At 60.3% G+C, this 12329-nt stretch overlaps 1 protein-coding gene across 2 annotated transcripts in view; it reads left to right on the top strand.

Annotated features, from left to right (window-relative positions):
- cfap119 (cilia and flagella associated protein 119) overlaps positions 1–12329 on the top strand; it is a 57196-nt gene that overhangs the window by 18632 nt on the left and 26235 nt on the right. For both annotated transcript variants that reach the window (XM_072484151.1, XM_072484149.1), the window contains exons 3-4: positions 8649–8818; positions 9367–9437. In XM_072484151.1, the coding sequence (XP_072340252.1) occupies positions 8649–8818; positions 9367–9437 (241 nt within the window). The remainder of the gene's footprint in view (positions 1–8648; positions 8819–9366; positions 9438–12329) is intronic.

Here is a 12329-nt window from a genome sequence, read left to right as displayed (position 1 = left end):
CTCTTTCACACACTGACACACTCACATACACACTCTTCACACTCTGACACACTCACATTACACTCTCTCTCTCACTCAGACAACTACACATCACAACTCACTCACACTCACATACACACTCTCTCACACTCTGACCTCACATACACACTCTCTCACACTCACATACACACTCTCTCACACTCTGACACACTCACATACACACTCTCTCACACTCACATACTCAACTCTCTCACACTCTGACACACTCACATACACACTCTCTCACACTCACATACACACTCTCTCACACTCTGACACACTCACATACTCACACTCTCTCACACTCTACATACACACTCTCTCACACTCACATACACACTCTCTCACACTCTGACACACTCACATACACAACTCTCTCACACTCACATACACACTCTCTCACACTCACACTACACACTCTCTCCTCACCACTCTGACACACTCACATACACACTCTCACACTCTCTCACACTGCACATACACACTCTCTCACACTCACATACACACTCTCTCACACTCTGACACACTCACATACACACTCTCTCACACTCACATACACACTCTCACACTCTGACACACTCACATACACACTCTCTCACACTCACATACACACTCTCTCACACTCATACACACTCTCTCACACTCTGACACACTCACATACACACTCTCTCACCTCACATACACACTCTCACACTCTGACACACTCACATACACACTCTCTCACACTCACATACACACTCTCTCACACTCTGACACACTCACATACACACTCTCTCTCACACTCACATACACACTCTCTCACACTCTGACACACTCACATACACACTCTCTCACACTCAAACACACTCTCCACTCACATACACACTCTCTCACACTCTGACACACTCACATACACACTCTCTCACACTCACATACACACCTCTCACCACTCTGACACACTCACATACACACTCTCTCACACTCACATACACACTCTCTCACACTCTGACACACTCACATACACACTCTCTCACACTCACATACACACTCTCTCACACTCTGACACACTCACATACACACTCTCTCACACTACATACACACTCTCTCACACTCTGACACACTCACATACACACTCTCTCACACTCACATACACACTCTCTCACACTCTGACACACTCACATACACACTCTCTCACACTCACATACACACTCTCTCACACTCTGACACACTCACATACACTCTCTCACACTCTGACACACTCACATACACACTCTCTCACACACTGACACGCTCACATACACGCTCTCTCACACTCTGACACACTCACATACACGCTCTCTCACACTCTGACACACTCACATACACACTCTCTCACACTCACATACACACTCTCTCACACTCACATACACACTCTCTCACACTCTGACACACTCACATACACACTCTCTCACACTCTGACACACGCACATACACGCTCTCTCACACTCTGACACACTCACATACACACTCTCCCACACTCACATACACACTCTCTCACACTCTGACACACTCACATACACACTCTCACACTCACATACACACTCTCTCACACTCTGACACACTCACATACACACTCTCTCAACTCACATACACACTCTCTCACACTCTGACACACTCACATACGCACTCTTTCACACTCTGACACACTCACATACACACTCTTTCACACTCTGACACACTCACATACACGCTCTCTCACACTCTGACACACTCACATACACACTCTCTCACACTCACATACACACTCTCTCACACTCACATACACACTCTCTCACACTCTGACACACACATACACACTCACACACTCACATACACGCTCTCTCACACTCTGACACACTCACATACACACTCTCTCACACTCACATACACACTCTCTCACACTCACATACACACTCTCTCACACTCTGACACACTCACATACACACTCTCTCACACTCTGACACACTCACATACACACTCTCTCACACTCTGACACACTCACATACACATTCTGACACACTCACATACACTCTCTCACACTGACACACTCACATACACACTCTCTCACACTCTGACACACTCACATACACATTCTGACACACTCACATACACTCTCACACTGACACACTCACATACACATTCTGACACACTCACATACACTCTCTCACACTGACACACTCACATACACACTCTCTCACACTCTGACACACTCACATACACATTCTGACACACTCACATACACTCTCACACTGACACACTCACATACACACTCTCTCACACTCTGACACACTCACATACACATTCTGACACACTCACATACATACACTCTCACACTCTGACACACTAACATACACACACTCTCACACTCTGACACACTCACATACGTACCCTCACACTCTGACACACACACTCTCACACTCTGAACCACACACACAAACTCTCACTCTCGGACACACTCACACACACACTCTCGCACACTCTCACACTCACACTCTGAACCACAAACACAAACTCTCACTCTCGGACACACTCACACACACACTCTCACACTGAAGCACACTCTCCCACACCCATTCTCTCACACTCTGACACACACACACTCATACTCTGACACACACACTCATACTCTGACACACACACACACACTCTCACTCTCTGACACACACAAAGCTCTCACACACACACACTCACACTCTGACACACACTCTCTCACCCGCGCCCTCGCCCCATGCGCGCCTCGCCCTCTGCGTGCGTACTCACGCTCGCGCGCGCTCTCTCTGGCGCGCGTTCTCACTCACGCACGCGTTCTAGCTCCCGCACGCGCTCTCGCGTGTTCTCGCCCTCGCGCACGTTCTCGCTCTCGCGCGCGTTCTCGCTCTCGCCCTCGTGCGCGTTCTCACTCTCGCACACGTTCTCACTCACGCGCACTCCTGCGCGCGCCTCACCCCCGCACGTGCGCTCCCTCGCAACAGTGTGCCCTCGCGCACGTTCTCACCCTCGCACGCGCCCTCACCCCCGCGCGCTCCCTCGCAACCGCGCGTTCTCGTTCCCGCGCACGCTCTCGCGTGTTCTCGCCCTCGCGCACATTCTCGACCTTGCGCGCGTTCTCGCTCTCGCCCTCGTGCACGTTCTCACTCACGCGCGCGCTTTCACTCTCTCACATGCGCTCTCACACTTTCTCATGTGCGCACTCCTTCTCGCGCGCGCTCTTTCTCATGCCCTCTCATGAGCTCGCTCTTTATCGCGTGCGCGCTCTCGCATGCACACTCTCTCTCGCAAACACGCCCACTCTCTCACAAGCATGCCACTCTCTCACACACACACTCCCACTCACACGCACTCTCTTTCACACACACACGCACTCTCTTTCACACACACACGCACTCTCTCACATACACACGCACTCTCTCACATACACACGCACTCTCTCACATACACACGCACACTCTCACATACACACGGACTCTCTCACACACGCTCACTCTCACACACGCGAACTCTCACGCACGCGAACTCTCACGCACGCGCACTCTCACGCACGCGCACTCTCACGCACGCGCACTCTCACGCACGCGCACTCTCACGCACGCGCACTCTCACAGGGGCGCACTCTCACACACGCGCTCTCTCACACGTGCGCGCTCTCACACGCGCCCGCTCGCACACGCGCCCGCTCTCACACGCGCCCGCTCTCACACGCGCCCACTCTCACACGCGCGCACTCTCACACGCGCGCACTCTCACACGCGCGCACTCTCACACGCGCACACTCTCTCACGCGCGCACACTCACACGCGCCCGCTCTCACACGCGCCCGCTCTCACACGCGCCCGCTCTCACACGCGCCCGCTCTCACACGCGCCCGCTCTCACACGCGCCCCGCTCTCACACGCGCCCGCTCTCACACGCGCGCACTCTCACACGCGCGCACTCTCACACGCGCGCACTCTCTCACGCGCGCAATCTCTCACGCGCGCACTCTCTCACGCGCGCACACTCACACGCGCCCACTCTCACACGCGCCCACTCTCACACGCGCCCGCTCTCACACGCGCCCGCTCTCACACGCGCCCGCTCTCACACGCGCCCGCTCTCACACGCGCCCGCTCTCACACGCGCCCGCTCTCACGCGCGCCCGCTCTCACGCGCGCCCGCTCTCACGCGCGCCCGCTCTCACGCGCGCCCGCTCTCACGCGCGCCCGCTCTCACGCGCGCCCGCTCTCACGCGCGCCCGCTCTCACGCGCGCCCGCTCTCTCGCGCGCCCGCTCTCTCGCGCGCCCGCTCTCACGCGCGCCCGCTCTCACGCGCGCCCGCTCTCACGCGCGCCCGCTCTCACGCGCGCCCGCTCTCACGCGCGCCCGCTCTCACGCGCGCCCTCTCTCTCGCGCGCCCGCTCTCTCGCGCGCCCGCTCTCACACGCGCCCGCTCTCACACGCGCCCGCTCTCACACGCGCCCACTCTCACACGCGCGCACTCTCCACACGCGCGCACTCTCACACGCGCGCACTCTCACACGCGCGCACTCTCTCACGCGCGCACACTCACACGCGCCCGCTCTCACACGCGCCCGCTCTCACACGCGCCCGCTCTCACACGCGCCCGCTCTCACACGCGCCCGCTCTCACACGCGCCCGCTCTCACACGCGCGCACTCTCACACGCGCGCACTCTCACACGCGCGCACTCTCACACGCGCGCACTCTCTCACGCGCGCAATCTCTCACGCGCGCACTCTCTCACGCGCGCACACTCACACGCGCCCACTCTCACACGCGCCCGCTCTCACACGCGCCCGCTCTCACACGCGCCCGCTCTCACACGCGCCCGCTCTCACACGCGCCCGCTCTCACACGCGCCCGCTCTCACACGCGCCCGCTCTCACACGCGCCCGCTCTCACACGCGCCCGCTCTCACACGCGCCCGCTCTCACACGCGCCCGCTCTCACGCGCGCCCGCTCTCCACGCGCGCCCGCTCTCACGCGCGCCCGCTCTCACGCGCGCCCGCTCTCACGCGCGCCCGCTCTCACGCGCGCCCGCTCTCACGCGCGCCCGCTCTCTCGCGCGCCCGCTCTCTCGCGCGCCCGCTCTCACGCGCGCCCGCTCTCACGCGCGCCCGCTCTCACGCGCGCCCGCTCTCACGCGCGCCCGCTCTCACGCGCGCCCGCTCTCACGCGCGCCCGCTCTCTCGCGCGCCCGCTCTCTCGCGCGCCCGCTCTCACGCGCGCCCGCTCTCACGCGCGCCCGCTCTCACGCGCGCCCGCTCTCACGCGCGCCCGCTCTCACGCGCGCCCGCTCTCACACGCGCGCGCACTCTCTCTCACACGCGCGCGCACTCTCTCTCACACGCGCGCGCGCTCTCTCTCACACGCGCTGCGCGCTCTCTCTCACACGCGCGCGCACTCTCAGACACGCGCACTCTATCACACACGTGCAGTCTCTCTCACCCACTCTCTCTCTCTCTGACATAGAGATCCAGACTTCACTAATTTCCGATGGGGAAGAAGCCGTTCACCCTCCAGCAGTACCCCCACCCCCCACCCCCGCGCCAGCCTGCTCCCCCCGGGGGGTTCAGAGCTGTCGACGTTCACCCTCCAGCTGTACCTCCCACCGGGGGGTTCAGAGCTGCGGACATTCACCCTCCAGCTGTACCTCCCACCGGGGGGTTCAGAGCTGCGGACATTCACCCTCCAGCTGTAGCTCCCCCTGGGGGTTCGGAGCTGTCGACGTCCACCCTCCAGGTTCAGGCCGTCTGCAGGCTCCAGAGGCAGAGACATCCTCATCCTGACTTTCGTCATCGGCTTCGGGTGGGGAGGGGAGTTATCACCCGGATGGTGGGGAGGGGGAGTTATCACCCGCATGGTGGGGAGGGGGTGATGTCACCCGCATGGTGGGGAGGGGGTGTTATCACCCGCATGGTGGGGAGGGGGTGTTATCACCCGCATGGTGGGGAGGGGGTGTTATCACCCGCATGGTGGGGAGGGGGTGTTATCACCCGCATGGTGGGGAGGGGGTGTTATCACCCGCATGGTGGGGAGGGGGTGTTATCACCCGCATGGAGGGGGTGTTATCACCCGCATGGTGGGGAGGGGTGTTATCACCCGCATGGTGGGGAGGGGGTGTTATCACCCGCATGGTGGGGAGGGGGTGTTATCACCCGCATGGAGGGGAGGGGGTGTTATCACCCGCATGGTGGGGAGGGGGTGTTATCACCCGCATGGTGGGGGGGGGTGTTATCACCCGCATGGAGGGGAGGGGGTGTTATCACCCGCATGGTGGGGAGGGGGTGTTATCACCCGCATGGTGGGGAGGGGAGTTATCACCCGAATGGTGGGGAGGGGAGTTATCACCCGCATGGTGGGGAGGGGAGTTATCACCCACATGGTGGGGAGGGGGTGTTATCACCCGCATGGTGGGGAGGGGTGTTATCACCCGCATGGTGGGGAGGGGCGTTATCGCCCGCATGGTGGGGAGGGGGTGTTATCACCCGCATGGTGGGGAGGGGGTGTTATCACCCGCATGGTGGGGAGGGGAGTTATCACCCGCATGGTGGGGAGGGGAGTTATCACCCGCATAGTGGGGAGGGGCGTTATCACCCGCATGGTGGGGAGGGGGTGTTATCACCCGCATGGTGGGAAGGGGAGTTATCACCCGCATGGTGGGGAGGGGGTGTTATCACCCGCATGGTGGGGAGGGGGTGTTATCACCCGCATGGTGGGGAGGGGGAGTTATCACCCGCATGGTGGGGAGGGGGTGTTATCACCCGCATGGTGGGGAGGGGAGTTATCACCCGCATGGTGGGGAGGGGAGTTATCACCCGCATGGTGGGGAGGGGAGTTATCACCCGCATGGTGGGGAGGGGTGTTATCACCCGCATGGTGGGGAGGGGGAGTTATCACCCGCATGGTGGGGAGGGGGTGTTATCACCCGCATGGTGGGGAGGGGGTGTTATCACCCGCATGGTGGGGAGGGGGTGTTATCACCCGCATGGTGGGGAGGTGGTGTTATCACCCGCATGGTGGGGGGGGGTGTTATCACCCGCATGGTGGGGAGGGGAGTTATCACCCGCATGGTGGGCAGGGGAGTTATCACCCGCATGGTGGGGAGGGGAGTTATCACCCGCATGGTGGGGAGGGGGTGTTATCACCCGCATGGTGGGGAGGGGGTGTTATCACCCGCATGGTGGGGAGGGGGTGTTATCACCCGCATGGTGGGGAGGGGGTGTTATCACCCGCATGGTGGGGAGGGGGTGTTATCACCCGCATGGTGGGGGGGGGTGTTATCACCCGCATGGTGGGGAGGGGGTGTTATCACCCGCATGGTGGGGGGGGGGCGTTATCACCTGCATGGTGGGGAGGGGGTGTTATCGCCCGCATGGTGGGGAGGGGAGTTATCACCCGCATGGTGGGGGGGGGTGTTATCGCCCGCATGGTGGGGAGGGGGTGTTATCACCCGCATGGTGGGGGGGGTGTTATCACCCGCATGGTGGGGGGGGGCGTTATCACCCGCATGGTGGGGAGGGGGTGTTATCGCCCGCATGGTGGGGAGGGGAGTTATCACCCGCATGGTGGGGAGGGGGAGTTATCACCCGCATGGTGGGGAGGGGAGTTATCACCCGCATGGTGGGGAGGGGAGTTATCACCCGCATGGTGGGGAGGGGAGTTATCACCCGCATGGTGGGGAGGGGAGTTATCACCCGCATGGTGGGGAGGGGGTGTTATCACCCGCATGAGACCCACGGGATAGACATACATAGAAACAGGCATGGAAGGGGCAGCACGGTGATGCAGTGGTTAGCACTGCTGCCTCACAGCGCCGAGGTCCCAGGTTCGATCCCGGCTCTGGGTCACTGTCTGTGTGGAGTTTGCACATTCTCCCCGTGTCTGCGTGGGTTTCGCCCCCACAATCCAAAGATGTGCAGGCTAGGTGGATTGGCCGCGCTAAATTGCCCCTTAATTGGAAAAAATGATTGGGTACTCTAAATTTATTTAAAAAAAATAAACAGACATAGAAAATAGAAGCCGGAGGAGCCCCTCGGCCCTTCGAGCCTCCCCACCATTCATTATGATCGAGGCTGATCATCAAGTTCAAAACCCTGATCCCACGCAGAGCTGGACAAGCCCAGTCATACAATACAGCTTCTTCCACAAGGGTACAATGGGCACCCTCACTGAAATATCCAGTCAATTCTGGGCCTCCGCACGTTCAGACGACCCGGCCCCTCGGAGAGGGTGCGGAGGCCGACTTCCTGGACCTTGTCCCGGGGATGAGGGGGCTGCAGTTGTTGCGGAGAGAGTGGAGGAGTTCTCCTGGGAGCAGGGATGGTTCAGGGCGGGATTGAATCGAGGCGTTTGGGAATCAGGAAGGGTCTCTGAGGGAGTCGATGAGGAGAAACTGTTCACAGTGACGGGAGCGTCAGGGAAACCAGAGGGACACAGATTGAAGGTGATTGGATGGGGGGGGGGGGAGTAAACCGGGGGTGGTGGGGAGGGGTGGAGGAACCGGGTGGGAAGGGGGAAGGTTTGTTTTGCCTCAGTGAGTTGTAATCTGGATGTGTGGAGAGACTGTTCAACCAGCCTCCCTTTTCCCCCACCCTCTTCCTGCCCCTCCCCTCCCTTCCTACCCACCCTGAACAGGGCCCTCCACCAGCTCCTGTGCCTCTCACTCAATGAGTCGGACTATCGCTCACACATCCTCCTTGACCTCTACGTCTACACCATACAGTTCGCCAAGAACCAGGCCTTCAACAAGGAGCAAACCTCCACCCTCTTCTCCATTGTCAAGCGGCTACACGAGGCCTGCACAGGTAACGCGCTCCCTCCTCTCGCTGCGGAGGGAGACAGATTGGGGGGGGGGGAGAGGAACGCAGATGGGGCAAACGGGGGTGAGAATAATTGCCCTTTATTACGAGGGGGAAGATGGGGGTGTAAACATGGGGAAATCTCACTACATCTGTACGGGGCATTGGGAAGAACACACCAGGAGCACTGGGCCCAGTTTTGGTCGTCTCACTCACGGAGGGATAGACTCGAGTCGGAGTCAGTTTAGAGAAGATGCACTGGGCTGATTCCTGGGATGAAGGGGGGTGTCTGATGAGGAAAGGTTTGAGCAGGTTGGGCCCTGTACCCATTGGGGTTTAGAAGAATGAGAGGTGATCTTATTGAAACCTATCAGATTCTGAGGGGGGCTCGACAGGGTGGGTCTGAGAGGATGTTTCCCCCCCTCGTGGGGGCCACAGTTTCAGAATAAGGGGGTCTCCCCATTGGGGACGGAGATGAGGAGGAATTCCGAAGGGCGGTTTGCACAAGGGAAAGGCCGCGCGCTTTCAACTCTGCCGTGTTTCCTCTCTTCCAGCCACGTCGCTGGGAAATGTGGATGGATGCTTTCACTACTTCTTGGAGCTGGTCCTGTGTCACTCGGTGCGGGTATGTGGCCAGGCAAGGATAGCCCCTGCGACGGGGCCGAACTGGGCATTGCTGAGGGGACAGAGAAGGGGCAAAGAATGGGGGAGCGAGGAAAGATAGAGGGAGGGAGGGAGGAAGGACAGAGTGAGACGGGGGCTAATAGGCAGAGAGGGTGTGGACTGGGGAAGATAGGGCGACAGAGAGAGAGAGACAGACAGACAGACAAAGGCAGATGAGGCATGGGAAAAGAGTGGGGTCAGAGAGAGAGAGAGAATGAGGGGGTCGGGGAGAGAGAGAGAGAGAACGAGGGGGTCAGAGAGAGAGCGAGGGGTCAGTGAGAGAGAGCGAGGGGTCAGTGAGAGAGAGCGAGGGGTCAGTGAGAGAGAGCGAGGGGTCAGTGGGAGAGAGCGAGGGGTCAGAGGGAGAGAGCGAGGGGTCAGAGGGAGAGAGCGAGGGGTCAGAGGGAGAGAGCGAGGGGTCAGAGGGAGAGAGCGAGGGGTCAGAGGGAGAGAGCGAGGGGTCAGAGGGAGAGAGCGAGGGGTCAGAGGGAGAGAGCGAGGGGTCAGAGGGAGAGAGCGAGGGGTCAGAGGGAGAGAGCGAGGGGTCAGAGGGAGAGAGCGAGGGGTCAGAGGGAGAGAGCGAGGGGTCAGAGGGAGAGAGCGAGGGGTCAGAGGGAGAGAGCGAGGGGTAAGAGGGAGAGCGCGAGGGGTCAGAGGGAGAGAGCGAGGGGTAAGAGGGAGAGAGCGAGGGGTAAGAGGGAGAGAGCGAGGGGTCAGAGGGAGAGAGCGAGGGGTCAGAGGGAGAGAGCGAGGAGTCAGAGGGAGAGAGCGAGGGGTCAGAGAGAGCGAGAGCGAGGGGTAAGAGAGAGCGAGAGCGAGGGGTAAGAGAGAGCGAGAGCGAGGGGTCAGCGAGAGAGAGCGAGGGGTCAGCGAGAGAGAGCGAGGGGTCAGCGAGAGAGAGCGAGGGGTCAGCGAGAGAGAGCGAGGGGTCAGCAAGGGAGAGCGAGGGGTCAGCGAGTGAGAGAGAGTGAGGGGTTAGCGAGATAGAGTGACGGGTCAGCGAGAGAGGGGTCAGAGAGGGAGAGCGAGAGGTCAGAGGGAGAGAGCGAGGGGTCAGAGGGAGAGAGCGAGGGGTCAGAGGGAGAGAGCGAGGGGTCAGAGGGAGAGAGCGAGGGGTCAGCGAGTGAGAGAGGGTGAGGGGTCAGCAAGTGAGAGAGAGCGAGGGGTCAGAGGGAGAGAGCGAGGGGTCAGAGGGAGAGAGCGAGGGGTCAGAGGGAGAGAGCGAGGGGTCAGAGGGAGAGAGCGAGGGGTCAGAGGGAGAGAGCGAGGGGTCAGAGGGAGAGAGCGAGGGGTCAGAGGGAGAGAGCGAGGGGTCAGAGGGAGAGAGCGAGGGGTCAGAGGGAGAGAGCGAGGGGTCAGAGGGAGAGAGCGAGGGGCCAGAGGGAGAGAGCGAGGGGTCAGAGGGAGAGAGCGAGGGGTCAGAGGGAGAGAGCGAGGGGTCAGAGGGGGAGAGTGCGAGGGGTCAGAGAGGGAGAGTGCGAGGGGTCAGAGAGAGCGAGGGTTCAGAGAGAGCGAGGGTTCAGAGAGAGATCGTGAGGGTTCAGAGAGAGAGAGCGCGAGGGTTCAGAGAGAGAGCGCGAGGGTTCAGAGAGAGAGCGCGAGGGTTCAGAGAGAGAGCGCGAGGGTTCAGAGAGAGAGCGCGAGGGTTCAGAGAGAGAGCGCGAGGGTTCAGAGAGAGAGCGCGAGGGTTCAGAGAGAGAGCGCGAGGGTTCAGAGAGAGAGCGCGAGGGTTCAGAGAGAGAGCGTGAGGGTTCAGAGAGAGAGAGCGAGGGGTGAGAGAGGGAGAGATTAGGGGGTCAGAGAGGGAGAGAGCGAGAGCGAGCGAGGGGTCAGAGAGAGAGAGATCAAGGGGTCAGAGAGAGAGAGATCAAGGGGTCAGAGAGAGAGAGCAACTGGTCAGAGAGAGAGAGCAAGGGGTCAGAGAGAACGAGGGGTCAGAGGAAGAGAGAGAGAGAGCGAGTGGTCAGAGAGAGAGAGCAAGTGGTCAGAGAGAGAGAGCAAGTGGTCAGAGAGAGAGAGAGCAAGTGGTCAGAAAGAGAGAGCGAGCGGTCAGAGAGAGAGAGCGAGTGGTCAGATAGAGAGAGCGAGGGGTCAGAGAGAGAGAGTGTTCAGAGAGAGAGAGGGGTCAGAGAGGGAGAGATCGAGGGGTCAGAGAGAGAGCGCGAGGGGTCAGAGAGAGAGCGCGAGGGGTCAGACAGAGATCAAGGGGTCAGAGGGAGAGAGCGAGGGGTCAGAGGGAGAGAGCGAGGGGTAAGAGGGAGAGAGCGAGGGGTAAGAGGGAGAGAGCGAGGGGTCAGAGGGAGAGAGCGAGGGGTCAGAGGGAGAGAGCGAGGAGTCAGAGGGAGAGAGCGAGGGGTCAGAGAGAGCGAGAGCGAGGCGTAAGAGAGAGCGAGAGCGAGGGGTAAGAGAGAGCGAGAGTGAGGGGTCAGCGAGAGAGAGTGAGGGGTCAGCGAGAGAGAGTGAGGGGTCAGCGAGAGAGAGTGAGGGGTCAGCGAGAGAGAGCGAGGGGTCAGCGAGAGAGAGCGAGGGGTCAGCGAGAGAGAGAGAGGGGTCAGCGAGAGAGAGCGAGGGGTCAGCGAGAGAGAGCGAGGGGTCAGCAAGGGAGAGCGAGGGGTCAGCGAGTGAGAGAGAGTGAGGGTTAGCGAGATAGAGTGACGGGTCAGCGAGAGCGAGGGGTCAGAGGGAGAGAGCGAGGGGTCAGAGGGAGAGAGCGAGGGGTCAGAGGGAGAGAGCGAGGGGTCAGAGGGAGAGAGCGAGGGGTCAGAGGGAGAGAGCGAGGGGTCAGAGGGAGAGAGCGAGGGGTCAGAGGGAGAGAGCGAGGGGTCAGAGGGAGAGAGCGAGGGGTCAGAGGGAG

Source organism: Scyliorhinus torazame, chromosome 19 (assembly GCF_047496885.1).
Source record: "Scyliorhinus torazame isolate Kashiwa2021f chromosome 19, sScyTor2.1, whole genome shotgun sequence".
NCBI lineage: Eukaryota > Metazoa > Chordata > Chondrichthyes > Carcharhiniformes > Scyliorhinidae > Scyliorhinus > Scyliorhinus torazame.
This window is presented reverse-complemented; position numbering and strand designations above follow the sequence as displayed.